Source organism: Diadema antillarum, unplaced genomic scaffold, assembly GCF_040938485.1.
Source record: "Diadema antillarum isolate AM-2024a unplaced genomic scaffold, OU_Dant_1.0 scf00000025, whole genome shotgun sequence".
Taxonomy (NCBI): Eukaryota; Metazoa; Echinodermata; class Echinoidea; order Diadematoida; family Diadematidae; genus Diadema; species Diadema antillarum.
Window position 1 is genome coordinate 1759957 of NW_027270914.1, and position 22061 is coordinate 1782017.

Sequence of the window (22061 nt, forward strand, 5' to 3'; positions counted from 1 at the left end):
CACGATCTTTGAAGTAAACAAAAACACACACACATTCCAGGTTTTTAGTTAAAATTATCTTAGCATTTCCAAGGTGTTAATATACTACTGAGGGAGTAATTCTTGGAGACATCCTTGTCCAGTCTACAAGTACCCTGAGCTATCTGCCAATTCCTGGGTACTCTGAGAGCCCAAACAGGGCATTGTCAAAAGAGAATTGAAGAAGTAGGGCCACTTTCATCCGTGTACTGAAGAAGGACACAGGCCTTGATAGTATTAATACAGAAACAGAAAATGAAATGAAATGAGCTGAGAACAGCCATGTGAGATAGACAGGTTTGGAGGTGCAACTTCATTTATGGAACCCGAGTTGGCATTGGCTGAAGCTAATACATGACCTCGAATTAGTGGTGGTGGTAGTAGTAGTAGTGGCTGTAAATAATACTGAATTAAGAATAAGCAATTCAATTACAGTGCATAAATCCAGAGGCTTGACAGGGGATTCATACTACACATATGAAATTAATAAAAGGTTTTAACCCAGATACCATTTGCAGATGAAACAAAAACCCAGCTTCAGTGCTTCAAGAAAGTTCTTCAATGTGAGTTAGGGATTGAAATAACCAATGCAAAAATGTTACTCAGTATAATCAATGCTAAATTCTTAAATGTACAAAATGTGAACAATACAATGTATTTATAATGTATTTGCTTCTAAAATAAACCCTCTACAATTGCGGTTAGTGAGAAAAATAGTGATATTGCTTTATATTTTAGGCTGTATTGCAAAATCTTTATACAGTAAGATGTTTTGTGATACAACTGACCTATACATATGCATCAACTGTGATAACTCAAACATTTATCAAAACACTGCTCCCAATGGTAAACAGTAACTTTAAGACGATAATGATGGCAAAAGTGAAGATAAAAGAACACTGATAGTAACCATAGAGACAACACTGATAGTAACCATAGAGACAATCTCAGTGGAGGCGGTAATGATGAATTGGTTGTGATGCTGGTTGCTTGGTAGGAATGGCAGAGTGGTAGTACAATTATCATACAGCAGATATGATGTGATGACAGCAGGTAAGGTGTGGTGGTGGTAATGATGATGATGATGGTGATGATGATGACGAATATGATGATGATAATGATAAAGATGATGATGATGATAACGATGATGATGTTGTTGAAGATGATGATGATGATGATGATGTTGAAGATGATGATGATGTTGAAGATGATGATGATGATGATGATAATGATAATGGTGATGATAATGACGATTTGATGGTACTGATGATTTTCTGTTTTGGCACTGGTGGAACTTAGCTGTGGTGATGAGAACTTGGTGGCAATGTTGGTTGCTAGACAGTAACAGTAATCACTTGTAGTCTGGAAGTGATGCCGATGAATAGACGGTGTGGTTGCTATTCAGTAGTGATCAATGGTACACTGTAGATGGTCATGGTAATGATGGTTGATCACTGTGAAAATTGTGATGATACAGATCACTCCCAATGATTGTCAGTGCCCACAGTTTATTGATTGTGATGATGGTGACATGGTAGCTATAATGGTTGAATTGCAGTGATTCAGAACTGGTTGAAGTGATGCAGTGAATTTGTGGTGTGATGATGATTAATTGATAGTGAATATGGTAGTTGTCTCTTCCATGGTAGTGCTTCACTTGGTGTTGATGGATTATTTGTTTTGATCAGAGTAAAAGGTTGGCAATGACAAACCTATAATTGATGTAAGGATGGCAGTGTAAATGTAAGAATCTACAACAATGGTGGCTACATGATGTAAGAGTTGTTGATGGTGAGGTCAGGGGTCATACTGCCACCAAGGTTGAATAGAACACCAAGAAATCTGGGAAGGTCCCTCCTGACAGGGGTGCAGAAAAGAGTAAAAGAGTTGTGGCATCTTAATCTGCAAGGTTCTACAGAAGGCATTGCCATTTTCAATGAAGACATGTTAATAATTGGTGGCCGTGGAAAATCGCAATCTTTATGATGATGTCACAAAATGTGAATAATACCAGTAGTATTAGAGGTAAGGGTGACTGGTCTCTACTTCCACCAGTGTGAAAGGTGACTGTGTACTTACTGCTATAATCATCAAAGTGATCAGCCGGTGGATAGTCAGGATCTTCTCCTGCCTGAATCCTCTGCCAACCAAAGCTTTCTGACCCACACAGATTCTCATCATCAAACTCACAGGCTCCTGCATGGAGGACACAACCACGGCATTGTTCAGTCTACAGACTATAGAGGGAGGGCTTCATACATCACTCAAGTCTGCTACCCACATCTCCTAAATATGTCCAACTTGAGCTTGATAAGTTAAATACTGCTTCTACTTTCTATTGCAGATTTGTTTCCCCAGTGGCACACCAGCGCACACCCCCTCTTTATCTTTTCTTTAAACAAAAGACATAAAAAGAAAAAAGTAGGGGGAGGGACCCATGCTCCCCGCTTTACTTTTGTAAAAGTGCCTCCCCTTTACGGAATTCCTGGACCCGCCCCTGTTCCCTGCACTTATTCTTGTGTCTGCCTTAACCCTTACTGTGCTTTCTCTGCTGAGTGGCACAGATGTTTAAGAACTTGTCAACGTACAGATTATCTCATCTACTTGACACCTATTGCATCAGAATGGCATTTTTGCTCAACTGAGGCACATTGCCTCACCTGAGATGGCTCGCTAACTTTACATCTACTGTAGATCAAGTCTGGATGGTTACTGTATGCTGATATAAAAAAAAAAGCTTGGAAAATTCAGTGCCTGGAACTGTAAAACAATAGAAATCCCATGAAATGATTCCTGAATACAATTAGTAGCCAACACATCTGCAAATCCAGCTCCATCTTCAATATTGCACTCTTTGTTATCATCCCATCTTTGATATGTTTATGGTTCAAATGTTCAAACTCCTCACAGCAAATAACAGCTTTTTATGTTACAGTTCCAAAAGAGTCTTCTTCTCAAGAATCAAATCAAGCCAATACAAGATAACTTTGGGATTTTTGTTAAAACAAATTTGTATCAGTCGGTATAATCTTCTTTAAATACAATTTGATATAATATGGACACTAAAATAGTTGCCAATTCAAAAGTGAATTTCTGTATCATTAAATTATGACATTTTTACTTTAAAACTTGGGTAAAATTTGCTGTCAAAGACAATGATCATCTCATCACTAAATTGGCATCTCTGAGGTATCCTGTAGATCTTGTAAGGGAGAAAGATTAAAGATTAAATTGGTTGCAGCCACTAGATCTGCACAAAATCCAAGAACCATTTTCCAACTTTTGTAAATTTGAGAGAAAGAAAGCATGTTCTACTAAAGTATGTTGCCAAATATATGAACCAACCATAGATTTACCAGAAAGGGGACCTTTGAAAATTCTGTACCTAAGACACACAAACCTATATGAAGAATAAACAATATAAATTAAAAGCATCCTCTTTACTCTACCTTGTGAAGTAATAAAAAAAATATATACATTGTAGCATCAAACCACATTAACATTATATATGTGACTTAATGGATTAAAGTGAAGGTGCTCACCACAGATTTTTTCGTCCATCCCATTAGTACAATGCTCCTTGAAGTCACACACCAGATCCTGGCTAACACACTGACCATCCCCACACTGGAAGTCGGTCGACACCGGGCACGGTGCCAGGGTGGTCGGAACAGGAGTCGTGGAACCCTGTGGCAGAGGGTTGCTGGCTAGGGGGCAGTTCTCAAAGCTGATGTCGTCAATGGCGATAGCAGCGTTGGGTCCAGTGGTAGCTACAGCCTGAATCACCACCTGTACACAAGGTTAGTGAGATGTGATGTGTTAGTGAGAACTATGATTTGGTGTACCGGTACATGACTGCTATGAAAGCGAAAGCATTCAAGTTTGTTTGTTTGTTTTTTGTTTTTTGTTTTTCAGGACCATAGTTACACATATATTCTAACAAGTACAAACCTCATTTTGATTTCTCATCACCTGGTAGGCTACATCAATGCAATATATGTAAGTATGATCCAGTATGTTGTAATTTACAAACTTACACAATATGTTAATCTTACAGAATGATGGATACACAAGGGCAGCTTTTACAAACAGGAGTTTTGTTTTGTTTTTTGCATCACAATGTGAAAATCAATTTTATTTTCCACTATTAACAGCAGAAAGAATCACTCAGCTGCAAATTAATAGATGGTTTCTTAAATATTTCTCACACACCATGCAGGGCAAAGTATCACAACAGTTTCTAAAGAAAAACAAACAAACAAACAAGCTGGACCAATTTTTGTATAGCATCATTTATCACTAAAAGAAAATTTTTTGGGTGTCTACAAACAAGGATCAATACTTTTCACACTGCTTTGCATAAATTGACTTGTTAGAATTTAATTTCAGGTGTATGTAAAGGGGCACATCTCTAAAAGTAGAAGTCTTCAGCTCACTGTTCCCATCCGGTTATACAAACAAAAGAAACGAGTCTACTTGAATGTCTGGTTAAACTGCCTTGGAGGACCAGCGCATACCTGGAAATCACTGTTGCCAGCAGACACTGATTCAGTGAAATAACTGTAGCTATCAAGGAAGAAGTTTGCATAGCTCTCCACTAATGTCCAAACTCCATAGGTCTCTGTACGAGTGTAGATGTTGACTATCCCCCTGTCACTTCCATGTCCGAAGAGGAAGAAGCGCATCTGATTCAAAAATACAAACATATAAAGAAAGACACAAGTTTACACAAGTCTTTTGAACAAGGATACTGTAACACAAGAAATTTTAATGTGCATAAATCTTTTGAAAATTTTGCAAAAAGCCAAGATTATCAAAGGTAAAGTAAATGCAAACGTTTATATCTACACAATCCATTATACATAGTATACTCTATTTCTTCAATGGCCAGGAATTTACAAAAATTTCATGCAGCAAAAAACAAAACAAAAACAAAAAAAAAATTGTTGACTCCAATTTGCAAAAGTTTCATGAAACAAATGTTTATAGAAAATTACGAACACATTTTGTAACACAATATGCTACACCAAACCACAAAACAAATGTGGTGTGTATGGCTTGGTGGGCTCATATGAAGAGTTCAGCGACACAAACACAAGGCAGTCAAAATGTTATCAAAATCTGAATACGTGTAACGGAGTTTTCCGAATTTTAGAATTCAAACTGCTTTCCTGTATCAAACACAGACATTCACAGTATATCAAATTAATTTACATATGCAAATCAGATGAGAGTGTGATGTCATGACTTCACAATTCAGCCCCTGGTTTAAAATATGAATTATCACACATTTTAGTTTTCTGGGTCATCAATTTTTAAGTCTGTCCCACTAACTAAGATTCTCCCGACTTCACATAGTTATCCTTGCTTAATCATTCCAACTCTACAGTGATCTGGATAAAATGGATACGACTTGTTTTTCTTGACCTTGTGTAAAGAGTGAAAGCAAGTGAAGTTTTCTTCACAAAACACTTTAGAACTTTCTGAAAGACATAAAAAATGATACCATGGCAATATTCAATTCAATACTTGAGAAGGGATGGAGAATTGGACTTGAGAGCCATCTGCAAAGAAGTGGATGATTTTACACTCCGTGATGTAATGTACAGTATCATATGTTGTCATGGAAACAGGAGAGTAGACTGACCTGACACGAGCCAACGAGCCCAGTGGCCTGGAAGGTCGGGGATACCAATATGGCAGAGTCTCCAATTTCATTCATGAGAAGGAAATCTGCCACCATGTAGAAACCCCCAACGCTGTTTGTGGTGTGGTCCCTGGTCGGGGCATACAAGTGATCCGGGATGATGGCGGCAGACATGCGATACCACATGAACTGACTGGTAGGATGGTTGGTGTACGCACACTGGTCCACTTCAAAGTTACACCTTGCAGTGTATGCATCTGTGCACAGGAAGCAACAGAGAGACACATATTACACATACAATGTACCTAATACATGACTACACAGCATGGATATTTTCAGTGTCAAGGTCAAAGGTCAAGTTCAAGGAAAAAAACACACCACAAACTAATGTGGAATATATGTCTTGTCATAATGAAAGTATTTGAAAAACTTGAGTCAAGTAGGAAAACTACAAACAAGTTACTTAGTTCTATTAATAAACTTTTAGAAATACACGAGATTGTACATCATCTATATTTGATGTTTTTGTGTTTGTTTGTTGTTATTTTTTTCTTGGTATACAGAGGGATGGTATCTACCCTTCAAAGATCATTATCACTTTAGGTAACCATCAGTACATGGAGTCAACTCAGCAAAAATATAAGAGAAGATTCATAGGTAATGGAAGTGTATCTTTGAACTACAATGTCACATACTTGAACGTCTCAATGGAAATATAAATATATTGCCCTGGCACGTCAAGAATGGAACAATGAAATATATTTCGTTTCGGTACTATTATTTTGGTTTTGCATTGTCCTTATGTTATTGTGTTTACTAGTTTTCTTGTATAAATATAACCAGTGCACTTTTAGAAATGCCTGTATTAAGTGGCATATAAATGCAATTATTTTTTGGGGGAGCACTATACAAGTTACTAATGTCCAGGATGAGCTCAATATGCCACAGACAAATGATCCAAAAAAGAAATACATTGTATTTCACCAAATATACATTGTACAACTTGGAAATCAGTCACAAAGATGTAGGTATGTTAGGCAAGGTGCTACATGGTTCTATTTGTTCACTATGACATACTAGCATTATTTGAAGCCACTGTGAATGTCTTCAATGTTAAAGATACCTGCAAGACTAAAACTAACTCAACATGTGTTATATATATTTCTCCCTTCACAAACATAAATATTGCTCTTTAGATTCTTTTCCACAGCTTGCAAGCATATCCCTAAAAATGATTAAAATTTGTTGTGTGAATTGAACACCTACCACAGACGAACTCATCAGAGTAGTCCCCACAGTCATCTGCGAAGTTGCAGACATCCTCATCAAAGATACATCCCTTGTTGGAGCATGTGAAGTCCGTTCCCTGGCAGCTGGCCTCCTTGTTGGGGAAAGAGCAGGCGAAGAGTCGCACATCGCTAACGGCGATGACGCCGTCGGGTGCCGTCTCGTGAGGTTTGCCCAGGAAATGGAACTACCAACAAGACAAATCAGATCAGATTACTAAGAGTGCTGATAGCACAGCTACTTCAAGTTCAATTTCACATCATGTTCACGTTCATGTTCTTTTCTCTTACAGCTGCAAATACCCACAGTAATTCCACTTTACTGGAACTGCAAGAGTGAACCCCCTATGTGAGACACTGTTGCGCGGGGGGGGGGGGGGGGGGGGTTGGATATTAAGATCATCTCCTTCATTTGCAAGTAGCATTTGGAGGAAGAATCCAACCACTAGTGGCAAAAATGTTTTAATATGCGATAGAGAATTTGTATATCTTGGTACAATTCATCCCATTAAAGGTTTAATTTTAGCCCCACTAATAAAATTAAGGAGATACATGTATGTATTTCAATACGACATGTACGAATATGAGGGGTTTTTTTTAACTGTCTACAGTTAGCCTTAACTCAAGGCTTACACATTATGTTTACTTGTACAGATTGCACAGATTGGGATGATTCAGGACTCCCATGGAGAAGACTACCAAATACACACACAGCTGATCTGTAGCACCACTGTAGGTGGTTACAGTGGGCTTCTCATTTTACAATGAAGTCTCGATATCCTTTGTAGTCCCAATGTCATAATGCCCTAGACAATGTGTAGACTGATTAAATGGGGCCCATTTCACACAGTCTTCTGTAATCATAGTAAGTTGCAACTATACATGTAGAGATGGCAAGCTTCCATGAAAGCTACATCCAGGGTCAATAATGCCATAACACATTAATGCAGACACTATAACATAGAGCAGCCAGGAAACAGCCAATCAACTGCGACATTCAGGGTGTTTCCACTGCTAGTGCCACTAAAATCACAGCATCTTTAAGAACAAAATGACCCCTCCCCCTACCCACCCCTAAACACTCCATCCTGGATTCATAAGTAAGAACTTTCATATCATGTACAAACCTGGAATGGGTTACGTATCCTGCCGACAGTGAACAATTCAGCCTGCCAGGAGCCCTGTATGGGTGTGGCCGCTCTGTACAGAATGGTCTCCTCAGTCACACTGGTCTTGTATGATACTTTGAGTTCATCTGTTATACAGAAAAAAAAAGAATGTGGTCAGTAGGGATAAGATATATAATACCGTATGCCACAAAAAAAAAAAAAAGATACAATGGGACCCTCTGCAACCAAACTTTAAGAATGGTGAATCAATACAAATATAATCTCAGGGTATGAAACTATAAACGTCGCTGGGGCTACAAGACCTCGTATCTACAAAATGTCAAATGTTCAGGAGAGCCAAAAAACATGGCGGCCAAAGAACTACAGCAAATGGGATAGCCTTTCCTTTAACATGCCGTGGTGGCTTCATTTTTGAAGTAAGACAGTTGGGATTTGGACAGGACATCACTTAACCCATTATTTGACTATTAATCTAAAAAAAAAAATTTCACCAAAATATCTTATTCCCACATTAAAAACAAACCCAAAACAAAACAAAAAAACATCTGTTTTGCTTCAGTGGTCAAAGAGAAATGACGAGTTTTGTAGAGCATGTCAGGAATCCCTTCTCTCAGAGTTCTGTCCATTGCATTCCCACATCAATACATGCAGTTCAAAGAGCATCCAAGTGCTAAGATTGGAAGGAACAGACCTATGACAGGCTTTGAAATGATCCACATTTCTCTGTGACCGCTTGTCCAAAATGAATGGGGTTTTCTGCAAAATACATGTAAGATGTTAATAGATTTTTAGACCCTGAAATAGCATTCAGAAAGTTTAATCACATTTTAAGTTAATAATGTGGAAATCGTAATATTTGGGAGGAAAATATTGTACAAGCTTACAGAATGTCATAGACAGAAGGAATGAAAGAAAATTTCAAGTTCAAGTTTATTTGGTTTTCTCCACCTCCAAAAGAATCAACCATACACGTATAATGTGAATAAAAGGAAAGAGATGAGAAAGAGAGAAAGAAAGAATGAATTAAGAAAAATGAAGAAACACAGACAGACAGAAATCTAATCTACCAGCATGTCTTATCCTTCCATCAAGTTACCTGACCCACTCAGATAGTACCAGAGCTGTATGGAACACCCGCTGCTAACCCCCTTGATTTCCGGTGATACCAGGCGGGCGTATTCTGCCCCAGCCTTGGGGGTCTGTGTGTTGTCCACCACCATGTAGGACCCTGCAGAGCCATCAAAGTCATCGGAAGGAACAAGGAGGTTGGGAGGAGGGGTGCCAGACCCAACACCCTGCCATATCCAAGGCAACAGACCGTCTGGGTCACTTGTGTAGTTGCACGGGTTGGATTCAAATGTGCAGGTTCCTGGAAATTCAAAAAAGGAAAAGTGGCTTGTGATTCACCTTTCTCATAATCTCTCTCTCTCTTCTTTCCTTCTCTTTCTCTTTCTCTCATCCTGTTGTTTCTCTCTCCCCTCGGTATAATTTTTTCTCTGTCACTCTCATCATCTTTTATTTTCTATGGGCGAATGTTAGTGTAACATTCACACACATTCACAATGTATATACATTGTATATACATACAATATACAATTATGCATGCATACAAGTATGTGCATTGTATACCCTCAAAGACATATTCATTATATGTACATATATCAGGGCTCAACATTAGTGGTGGCCACTGGAAATTGATAATGGGCTACAAAAGCCCCCCCCCCCCCCAAAAAAAAAAAAAACAAAAAAAAAAAAAAAAAAAAAAAAAAAAAAAAGGTATCCTTTGGTAGCCGATCAGGCAACTGAAAGTCAATTGAGTTTCTATATATTTTTTTTTTTTTCAGAAGCCCACTGCCATCAGTTCCTTGTGGTTCTTTGGAATTTTTGTATTACTCTTGGAATCTCATATTGAACATGTCGAGTCAAGTACCTGGTACTAAAAAACTCTGAACTTATTGCCACCAAGAAGTGTCAATATTCCCATTAAGCTGGTAAATGGCACCCCAGTTTCCCAACAGTCACTCAATGGCACGGAGAGTGGTACTGCTATCTTCTCACACGATTACTAGCACACCTCAGCAGCATCACTACTGCAGAGAAAGGATCATTACCAGTCTCTCCACTGCAAAGGCCAAAGTTAACAGTGGCATAGAGAATGGTGTCACTACTTTCTCACAAAGTTAATACTAGCAGACCTCGAAGACATTAATATTGCAGAGAAAGGAGTGCCACCAGTCTCTGCATTGTCCACATTCCCACAGAGTTGACACATGGCATACCCAGTTCACCAACAATTAGGAGGTTAAAGGGAAACATCAAAATCTTCTTGACGTACCACAGAAGGCCTCGTCAGAGTCATCAGTGCAGTCTGAATACATGTCACAGACTTTGTCTCCATCAACCTGCTCATCACCACTATCACATTGGAAGGGCGGGGCAGGGGTGGCGGTCCCGCTGCACACCCCATTAAACAGGTAGAGATCATCAATGGCAATGTCACAGGTGTCACTCTCTGCCAGTACACCTTCAATCAGCATCTAAAATGATGACAATTTGCAAAAGCATTAATAACATTGACATAATGATAATACTGTCCACCCCATAAAATTTGTGAGCATAAAACCCGACAAATCTGAACTTGTCAACCAATTTTAGGAGTAGTTCAGTAACTGCTACAAATCCAAAACTAAAGAAACAGACTGAGAAATAAAGCACTATCCCTATCCAAGAGACAAAATTAGCAGCTTGTCATCTCTTTAAAGATGACACAAAGGTGAGCTTATTATGGAAGACATTTGTTCCTGGGTTGTTTAATAAAGAGAATATATGTCAACTTACAATAGAGTTTGGATACCATATACTTAATTCACTTGGAACATTGATGTTCTTGATAAAGAGCATAATGCCACACATTATTTGAGGCCACATGGCCCACAGAGCAGCTAGGAGATGTAGTCCATGACTATGGCAGCCATTTTGAATTGCTTGTAAGACAACGCTCTGTGATATTCAAATGGTCACATCTTTTTGTTGTTTTTGTTCAGATTTCCCTTGACATTTTTTTTTTATTTTGAGTTTTATCAGCACATCGAGCATCTTTATCATTTGGTAAAATCAGCACACTTATAGTCATCATAATCATTACAATTGGCATAATTTTGGGCATTCATGTTATTATCATTATCACTTCTTACAGTGTACTTCCACTTTTAGTACTACTCTAATCATGATAATAATCATGGTAATTATCATAAGAACACTAATAAAATGATGACAACTGTACTGAAAATAACAGATACAAAACTGAACAGTTCTTGTTCTTTTATCGTTATCACCATCCAATGCAACTGCAAGGTGATACCATTCAATTCAGCCTTTGATGAAGAGTTATAATTCTTTTTCATTTTTTCACATCTTGTCCGGTAAGGAACTGCCTTGGGCACTGCCTTTCATATATATCTCTCTATCTAGTACCTTGTACTGTTCAGTCACATAAAAGTTCATCTGGCGATAAATCCAAAGATCATCACTGCTTGCTGAGATGGAGGTGATAGTGTTGACCTGCCAGGCAGTCTCCCACGAAATCTGGTGGGGAAAAAAAAAGAAAGAATGAAAGGAGATAAAGGGGAAACTTAAGATTCTTCATGTTAACCAGGGCGGTAATGAGGCTCAGTCAGAAGTGCTTCAGCCTGCAATCAAATGGCTTGGTTTCGATTCTGACCGAGTCTAGGTGCTCAACTAGACTGATGATTTGAATGAATGGAATTAAAGGGATTGCTTACCATTAGGAGTAGTGATTTACAAATGGTCAACTTATCGCATTTGATGCATATGTGTAGGTCAGTTGTATCACAAAACATCATATCATAGAAAGACTTTGCTATAAAACATAAGACATAAGGAGATATCCCTATTTTTATCAATAAACCATAACTGTAGGGTGACGGTTTATTCTATAAATAATTTCATTATAACTATTGTTCATATTTTGTATATTCAACAATACTTATCATTGATTATACATATCAACATTTTTACATTGATGTTTCTATTCCTAAGTAATATTTTAGAACTATTTTGGAGCACTAAAGCTGGATTTTTATTTCATCTGCAAATGGTAAATAATGCCTTTAAACAAGGGAGGGAAAAGGGGAGATGAGCTGGCAGAGACAGGAGAAGAGGAAAGGTGAAAATGAAGAAGAAATGGAAGGAACAGGAAGGAAGATGACGGGATGGAGGACCATGTCATACATTACATGCAATCACAACAGTCACCATGGCAACAGACAGGAAATACCCATCAGCTGTGAGCATCTCGAGTTACTGCCATGGTAACTGCAATTCACCTCAGCTTAAATTTCATTTCAAACATTTTTGCATGAAACAGCCACTGGAGGAGGAACAGGATGAGGAAGAGGAAAATTGAGTAAAAGAAGTAACATCGCTTGCACAATGTACAAATTATAATTACTTTAAACAATTCATTATTTGAAATAATTGTGCAGAAAGTACTTTGTGTGAGTCAAGTCTCGTATCAACCAAACCTGTTTGCCTCAATGAAAAGTTCAAACACAACTCTAACTCTGAATAAATTTCATAAAGACTTGTCCAGCACGGAGAGAGGATTTAAAAAAAAGAGGAAAAAAATGTGAAGAGTCTTTATTCATCGAACTTACAAAGATGGTACTCAGGCTGTTGTCAGCACACTTCATGTGGTACCAGAGGCTGAAACACACCATACTGTTTGGCACCTCTATGCTAGAGGACTCCAGCCGGGCACGGGACCCTCGAGCACCCAGGCCCGAGTCAATGTACATGTACCATCCGGAGATGGTGCCCGTGGTGTGGTCGGTGAGGGGCCCAGTGTCCTGGCTGTCTGTGGACCCAGTGTGCCGCAACCAGTCCAGCTCATCACCATTCTGGGTGTTGGCCCAGTCACACATGTCTGTCTCAAAGTCACAAGTTGCTGCAATACAGGATCAAACAAACGAAACATAGCAACAATAAAGAAATGAGGATGAAAGTTCTTCAAAGATCACATTAAACTATGAGTTCCATTGTAAGCCACTCAGATTTCTTTCACAACAGATGTAAGTATACAAACATTCAATCATGGATGAATATAAATTGAAATTCAATTGCACACAGTTCCTTGTACATACTAGCACAAAAAAAAAAAAGTACAGTAATAAAATTCTCCTTGTTTGCAGAGTAGATGAATTCAAGTAAAGTAAACTAGCACAAAATAACCAATATGAGCCAAGTGCCGGCTCTATAAAATATCAAATATAATCAAAATGTCAAATTTTGGATGATTTGTGACTTGCTGCCTTTTGGTACTCACCAAGCTGTTCAGTGCAGGCTACACTTAGGACCATGACATCATCAATGGCAACATACTCTCCAGAGCTGTCCAGTGTGTCTACTGTTAGCTCAAAGGAAAAGATGTTGTCATAGTCTGAAGTGACTTCCAAGGTTCCCTGTGTCCAGAATCTATTTGTGGGATCCTAAAGACCAAACAACAACAAACAAGAGACCCGCGGGTCTAGCGCTCACCATAGTATCGCAAGTTCACCTTTCACGCAGTCACTAATCTAAATTATTCACAGCTCTACCAAAATTTGACGAGGCATTCTCAAGTGGAAGATGAAAATGTACAATAAGGGCCCAATTTTTTCAAGATTCCTTAATTTGGGGGAATTGGGGCCCCCTAGGGCCCTCTGGGTGGGGCATGGTGCCCAGTTTGATAAATTGAGATCCTGACCACCTAGGGATGCTACCTGCCAAGTTTGACAAAAATCCATCATGAGGTTTTCAGGAAGAAGATGAAAATGTACAATTCAGGCCCCCATTTGGACCCTTCCAACCACCCCCCTCCCCCTACCCCCAAGAGGGGCACCCCTGGATCTCCTATGAACAAACTTGAAACTACAGTCATTAATGTACTCACTCATAGTATTATCTCAGCTCTATAACTTCTGATTCTAGAGAAGATTTTTAAAGATTCCTTCATTTGGGGGGTTTGGGCCCCCTGGGGGCCCCCTGGGCGGGGCATGGTGCCCATTTTAACAAATTGAGATCCTAACCCCCTAGGAATGCTACCTGCCAAGTTTGGTGAAAAAGGGTCATGGGGTTCTCAAGAAGAAGATAAAAATGTACAATTTAGGCCCCATTAGGACCCCTCCTCACCCCCACCCCCCCCCCCCCCCCCCCTGGGTCCCAAGGGGGGCACCCCTGATTCTGCCATGAACAAACTTGAAACTACAGTCATCAATGTGCTAACTTCTAGTATTAACCTAGCTCTATCACTTCTGGTTCTAGAGAAGAAGGTTTTTGCGGATTCCTTAATTTTGGGGGGTTTGGGCCCCCTGGGGGCCCCCTGGGTGGGTCATGGTGCCCATTTTAATAAATGGAGTTCCTAACCCCCTAGGGATGCTACCTGCCAAGTTTGGTGAAAATGGGTCATGGAGTTCTCAAGAAGAAGATGAAAATGTACAATTTAGGCCCCATTAGAACCCTTCCCCACCCCCCTCCCCTGGGTCCCAAGGGGGGTACCCCTGATTCTGCCATGAACAAACTTGAAACTACAGTCATCAATGTACTAACTCATAGTATTAACTTCGCTCTATCACTTCTGGTTCTAGAGAAGAAGATTTTTACAGATTCCTTAATTTTGGGGGGTTTGGGCCCCCCTGGGGGCCCCCTGGGTGGGGCATGGTGCCCATTTTAACAAATTGAGTTCCTAACCCCCTAGGGATGCTACCTGCCAAGTTTGATGAAAATCGGTCATGGGGTTTTCAAGAAGAAGATGAAAATGTAAAAAGTTTACGCACGACGCACGACGGACGACGGACGACGGACGACGGACGACGGACGACGGACGACGCACGACGCACGACGCACGACGCACGACGGACGCCGGACGAAGGGCGATCGCAATAGCTCACTTGAGCCTTTGGCTCAGGTGAGCTAAAAAATGAAAAACAAAAACATAAGACCCATAACTGATTGATGAATTGCCCTACATTACCATAAAAAACACTGATTATTCCAAGTTTTAGCAGTAGCCATGATTAGAAATCATGGTCATACATACTGGGTGTAGGACTCAAACCAGCAAGGCATCATATTCACTAGACTACCAAGCATTCAGTGCAACAGCCAGTGACAGCTCTGATCCCTTCAATGGCAACAAGTACAGCATATTTATTAGAATTAATGATTCTTCTGTAGAGTTGTTTCTACTGCCGAGTGATTGACAAACTGCCCTTCACTGATGGAAATAAACACAGATTATACAGAGTTTTAATAGTAGCATGATAATAAATCATGGGCAAACATACTTAATTGTTGAAAAAAAAATGACTTGTAGGTGGAAAACCATGAACTACATTCTTTGTTATCAATAACGCTAGGATACATATACATACACTGTAAATGGCACGAAAGTTTACGAATGGGAGAAACAAGTTCTGGCAAGTGTATACATCTTGTTAAAATCCTGAAAGAAAATTCATTCTAATTATAAGCAAATCAGAGGGAGTGGGTGTAAGGACAAACACTGGGTAGAAAATTCATAATGTAATATTTCCAGTATCCTTTGGGAAAGTAGACATCATTCTCAGAGGGCTTTAAAACTCACAAAGGTAGAAAACTTGTAAAGATAAGGTGAAGGTTGCCCAACAACTTTACCAAATTCAATTGATAATCTTACACTTCACAAAAAACTTGCAGGTTAGAGTGCAAAGTTATCTAACTGTGCATAAAAGTTTGCAAGGTGCTCTGTAATGAGGATATACACACAGCAGAAATATCAAATGGGTTCTGCATTTGCTTTTCCTTTAGCATATGTTGAATGAATAAACTGGGCACGCGCATTTTTCCCTGAAATGTTCCGATTTCTTCATCATAGCTAATTTCACAAGTTTTCGGAATAATGAGGACAAAGGGTGTAAAACTTCATAAGTGCTTATGTCACATTTTTTGTAATGAGAATGGTCCTAAAAAGGAAACTTACAGTGTATTTCTTGTAGTGGCCAGTGGGTATCAGACTTCCATCTTCACTATACAGCGCCTCCACAGTGAAAGTTCCAAATGTGTCTACAAAGAAGTATGAAAGGAGTCAGATCGTTTGGGGGAGGGGAGTTTCCCTACTCATGTACACATGGAATTCAGCAAATGGAGAAAAATTGATGGCATACTCAGAGAAAGTTTGAAGAGAACTGAATCGACCATTCAAATAACAGGAAGTTATGAATCTTCACAATTTTATCGACAACATTATTTCATCCAGCATTTTTGCTACAGCACATATCATTTCTGTCACAATGTGTTGCCAACTAGAGAAAGGTTTCTTAGTATTCTCCTAGTAAAACAGACCATTGTACATTTTTAATTACATGTATACTTAAATATCTATCATCAGCAAAGGGTTTATGAAAGGGTTTTTTTGATATATCATTCTACTTTATGAAGCACTCACAATGAATAGTCAAACTGAAAATGAAAGGATACTGCAATAAGCTACAAAAATGAATTCTTACTGGGTCAAAGGGTCACACCAGGAAAGGTAGGACTAAATGGGAACCACTCACCACTGATCATGTACCAGAACCTTGCACAAGAAGTGCCACCAAATGGCCTGGTGTACGACGGCGACAGCAATCGACCACTGTCTCCAAGCGAGATTCTGTTGTTTGGGCTGATCATCATGTAGAACCCTGGAGAGAATGGTAATGGAGGGAAATCGTCATCATGTACACAAGTGTATCTACACCAGGTGTAAACCTGCAAAGAATTTGAACTCTACCCCATCTGGTGTAACATCATCTATTTTATTGCACGGAATATAGAAAGGCAAACTAACAAAAAAAGACATTTCATGTTTTATCTACTTCATGGTTTTCTTGATTTAAAATTATTCAATTCACATTGAATACCTTCTACTTTATCACATACACATATATGTAATTACAATGTACACATTCATATTTGATGCCATGAAGTGCACCATTCACACTGCATATGGCAAATTCTGTTACACCAGAAGTGTAATAATTTGTACAGATTTGTCCCCCTCCCCCACCTCCCCATGTGTCCTTTATATGGTACACATAACCTCTGCTACACGAGAGGTGTAATCATACACAGATTGGTTGCCCCAAAGTGTGCAAATCATACTGCCTACATACAGACACACACATGTGTACATGTACCTTCTGCTACATCAGAGGTGTATAAACCATACACAGATGTGTTGCACCAAAGAGTGCAAGTCACAATGCCTACATACCTTCTGCCACACCAGAGGTGTAATCATACACAGATCTGTTGCTTCAAAGTGTGCCATTTACAATGCAGACATACCTTCTGCTGCACCAGAGGTGTAATCATACACAGATCTGTTGTCCCAAAGTGTGCCATTTACAATGCAGACATACCTTCTGCTGCACCAGAGGTGTAATAATACACAGATCTGTTGCCTAAAAATGTGCCATTTATACTACAGACATACCTTCTACTGCACCAGAGGTGTAATCATACACAGATCTGTTGTCCCAAAGTGTGCCATTTACACTGCAGACATACCTTCTGCTGCACCAGAGGTATAATTATACACAGATCTGTCACCCCAAAATGTGCCATTTACACTGCAGACATACCGTCTGCTGCACCAGAGGTATAATTATACACAGATCTGTTGCCTCAAAATGTGCCACTTACATTTGTACACTGCAGACATACCTTCTGCTGCACCAGAGGTGTAATCATACACAGATCTGTTGCCCTAAAGTGTGCCATTTACACTGCCAACATACCTTCTGCTGCACCAGAGGTGTGGTCGTACAGAGGTCTGTTGCCAAATGATCCAAAGGCTCTATCACGTTTCCAGTCCAACTCATCAGTATCATCATTCTGGTAGCCACAGCTGTCATCGGCAGTGAAGTCACAGAAGACTGCAAAAAGAAGGAGTTAACATTACACTGTGAAGACCACCCTGTCCTTGTGATTTAGAGATGGAGGAGTTGTTTTGGCTCTGTGGTTATGACAGAGGACACTCAACCTTAGGGTCCTCAGTTCAAGTCCAGAGGGAACAAAAAGTACTTCCAATTGGCAAGCCACATTTGTGTCATTACATATCATTAGGAGGGGACCTAATGCTCCTCATCCTGCAGTTGCATAAAACACAGCATATAAACTTATGCCAAAAGGGAATTTTCTTTAAATAATCACTTTAAGAAGACAGTGTGCAGTTTAACCCACCTTGAGGTGGGCAGTAGCCATCGAGCACAAAGATGTCGTCCAGGGCGATATCGCCTTGGTTACCAGCCGTAGCTGTGGCTTCAAAGTAGACCTTGGGGTGGTCATCGGTGGCCGTGAAGGACACAAGACCAATGGTCCAGCTGTAGTCTTGTGTTCCAGACATGGACCATATCACAGCACCATCTGAAAAGATAAAGGTCTTAATTATCATTATCTGACCCAGTATAAATGTTTCACTCTAATCATCACATATCATGAAGTAATAATAATAATAATAATAATAACAATAATAATAATAATAACAATAATAATAATAATAATAATAATAATAATAATAATAATAATAATAACAATAATAATACATATAATTTCTATAGTGCCATTCTCCACTGATTAAATGCTCAAGGCACTTTACATCAAAGCAAAAAGACTGAAAATACATACATCATAATAGAAGCTGAAAAAGAAGAAATTATTTCAGATAATGTTGATATCTACAAACCTCAAATATTCTTTGAGAAATTCTTTCTCAAAGACTCCACATAGCAATTTATGCATGAACTTTCCATTCACACGGCAACAAAAAGATGCAAAGCCAACTTAGAAAGAGCACAATCTACCCTATGAAAAGTTTCTATCACCAATACATATGTTTTTGGCAGATATATGCAATCAATCTTCACCCAAACACTGCAATTCTTCACAAGCTTTGTGTATCTGCCCTGCATGCAATACTTATTATCATTGGTAGTCTACAGGCTCATACTACCAAACGGTGATTTGATTACCTGGTGTACCGTCCGTATCCCCGTATCCAACCGTCAGATCGCCAACGTGAGCACCGTACATGTGATACCAGAAGGCAAGACATTTGTGTTCCCCTTCAGTGATGTCATCACTGTAAAGCCTCGCCCGCTGGTTCTCCCCAGCTGAGCTGGCATCGATGACGACGTAGTAACCTGTCGGCGGTTCAGAGTGGAGTGTCTGTTAACCCTATCTGCACCAGGGACTTTGGGACAGTGTGTATAATGTTACAGGTCTTAGTGTGTCAATCAGCACTCAAGCACGCAAAGATTTAACTTTTTCATGCCAAATTCCTGTCAAAATCTAGCTGTGTTTTTCTGCACAAATCCTGTGTGGACTGCACTTTTCACACGCTTGCTACAAGCCAAATCTATCCCAATTTACGCTACACATAATTTCCAACTGCAAAGCATGCTTTAATGTCATAATACATAGTAGAAAGACTCGTACCATAATTATCTGGACCCTATAAAATGATCTGATTCAAGCTAGACAGAAAGTAGCATGATTGATACTGATTGTAGGCCATTATCTGTAAGAAGAGAAGGGAAAGCATCATCAAACAACTTATAATTTAAACACATATATATGCATTCTCTCAAAATTTTGTTCATGAAAAAGCTCCAAAAATTAATAAATGAAATAAACTTGAAAAAATACCATTGATAGTCTGGGTGGTGTGGTCAGCTGGGGGTCCAGTTCCAACGGATGGAGTGCTACCACTCTGTAGCTGCCAGTCAAAGTCATCATTGGTCCCCTGGGTCCAGGAGCACAGGGTTTGATCCTCAAAGGTACAATCCCAGGGGGAGAACTGGTATGGTGTTGGGGTGGGGGCTGGGGTGGTGGGTGGAGCTGGACGGGGTGAAGGATTGTGAAGTACTTTATAGTTAAAATTTACTACAACTGTAGTATCCTTCTCACTTCATTGCAAAGAAAAACATGTTTTTCACCTACTTTACCTTAGTAATTAGTGGCATATCATTTTGTTAATTCTTTTAAATAGCTCATAGAACAAGAGTTCAACTCACATATAAAGCTATCCTGTGATAACATGACAAACAAATAACAGTGTAAAACTGTACTATTTCTACGCTCCTTGAAAATAAATTTTTGGGATTTTTTTCTAAAAAAAAAGTTTTAACAAAATGATCTGGTTAACCTTCTTGTTACCATTTGTAAAGCACTGCCACAATGGAAGCCACATGACACTGAATCCGGCCCGGGCCACGGAATGGGTTCAGTAGCCACTACTGCATCAAATCACTCCCCACGCAATCACATAAAAATATTCTAGTAACCATTCTGGTTACCACTGTACGGTGCATGATTGGTGTGAACAGTTGCATAAGAATGGCAGTATTTTTTTTCCACTGTCTTTCTGCAAAGTTATACCAGAACAGGGCCCGTTCAATAAGCCTGACTGTACTTGTTGATGTGCCAGCACCTACACTGTCTACTCTCTTTGAATAATCATTTATGCACCATAGTTAATTGCCTCTGTTATCAGAATTACTTTCACTAAACATTTACCATTTCACAGCTCTTAATCTGTTTACATGAAAGAGCACACATCTCCGAATCACATGAACATGGTATGGATTCATGGGTTCGAGCCAACAAAGCCTGACACATTTGCCCATCAGCAAGGCACTTTGTCCACATTGCTGCTCTCTACCCAGGAATATGAATGGGTACCCGGTAGGATGAGAATGATTATGTTGGCTGATCAGCATGTGCCTGCCTGTAAGATGATAACTGGCAGGAATGCTCTCCAGGGAGTGGAGAGTGAACATTGAAATAATGGAAGCTTACCCAGTGACTGGGGTGATAATAGTACATCTATGTATGTACCTTGAGCTCTCTACAGAGTGGATTTGGTGCAATATAAGTCATATATGTGACCGTGCGTCACAAAACGAACAAAAAGTCGCACCCCTTGATTTTACATGAGGGCTTACAAAAGGTGAAACCAGTAAACCAAGTATAATTTTCAGTTTTTCACATTTTCTGAAAGAGCTACTCTTTTCCTACATTGTTCTTGAGTTTGGAATCATAACATGAATGGGAAAATGGGTTTTCAGCAGTTTTTCCACAACCCTTTTTTGATAGATTAGTGTGGTCAGGTATGTCTTAGAGGCCCATTTTTATTTCTTGAAAATCATTTGAGCACTCTTCACTTTCAACTCTTAATAACTTTTGACAGGATAATTATACTGCTTTGAAAGTTGGCATTAGTCATGGACAGAATGAGTTAATTGAGCATGCTAAATTTCAGCTTGATCTGATAATCCCTTCATTCTTGTTGCTACGGTGGGTTACATTCTGTTTCTTGTCCTATTCATCACACAGGTATCACGACTTGGTAAAAATTAAGCGCTTGAATAGACCCTGTACTTCAGAGCCTCTTTTCTCAGTTCACACTTTTCCAGAGTGTGTGCTTTCTTTCCAATATTTAGATAGGTTATGAGAGTCCGTCTGTGTTGAGATATACATCATTTTAAAGCTTACAGTTTGCTCTTTAAGAATCTGCCCTTAACTAAAAATCCATGTCTGGCGAATTTTTGTTGGTTTTGTGGTGCAGGGTCACATATATACTATTATTATTACTATCACCATTATTTACACTCATTTATCAGCATCACTCAGGTCTTGCTAAAATCCAAACTAGATGTGAACACATCATACAGTTCATCTTGAGATTGCCTTGCCCAAGATCAGTGTGGGAAGCAATCTCGTATAAATAAAGAACATTATTTGCTCAAGTACAGACAAGCAATACTTCACAGTATGGATCATCTTTATCTGAATTTCATGCACATCTATTGGTCTTTTTCCTATAATAGCCTACTTCTTGGGAAAAATAATCCTCTCATCAAGGGCTGATAAAAAGCAGCTTTACTTATACATGTATGA

At 39.3% G+C, this 22061-nt stretch overlaps 1 protein-coding gene across 1 annotated transcript in view; it reads right to left on the reverse strand.

Annotated features, from left to right (window-relative positions):
• Nucleotides 1-1784: 1784 nt before the first annotated feature.
• LOC139734006 (MAM and LDL-receptor class A domain-containing protein 1-like) overlaps nt 1785-22061 on the reverse strand; it is a 49102-nt gene continuing 28825 nt past the window's right edge. Inside the window, exons 23-40 of the mRNA XM_071644817.1 lie at nt 19809-20000; nt 19133-19303; nt 18345-18527; nt 17900-18037; nt 16676-16801; nt 16099-16181; nt 13426-13588; nt 12758-13047; nt 11556-11666; nt 10417-10618; nt 9178-9450; nt 8079-8206; nt 6932-7139; nt 5666-5922; nt 4536-4703; nt 3561-3807; nt 2094-2214; nt 1785-1875 (exon numbers count right to left, since the gene is read on the reverse strand). Of these exons, the coding sequence (XP_071500918.1) occupies nt 1785-1875; nt 2094-2214; nt 3561-3807; nt 4536-4703; nt 5666-5922; nt 6932-7139; nt 8079-8206; nt 9178-9450; nt 10417-10618; nt 11556-11666; nt 12758-13047; nt 13426-13588; nt 16099-16181; nt 16676-16801; nt 17900-18037; nt 18345-18527; nt 19133-19303; nt 19809-20000 (3152 nt within the window). The remainder of the gene's footprint in view (nt 1876-2093; nt 2215-3560; nt 3808-4535; nt 4704-5665; nt 5923-6931; nt 7140-8078; nt 8207-9177; nt 9451-10416; nt 10619-11555; nt 11667-12757; nt 13048-13425; nt 13589-16098; nt 16182-16675; nt 16802-17899; nt 18038-18344; nt 18528-19132; nt 19304-19808; nt 20001-22061) is intronic.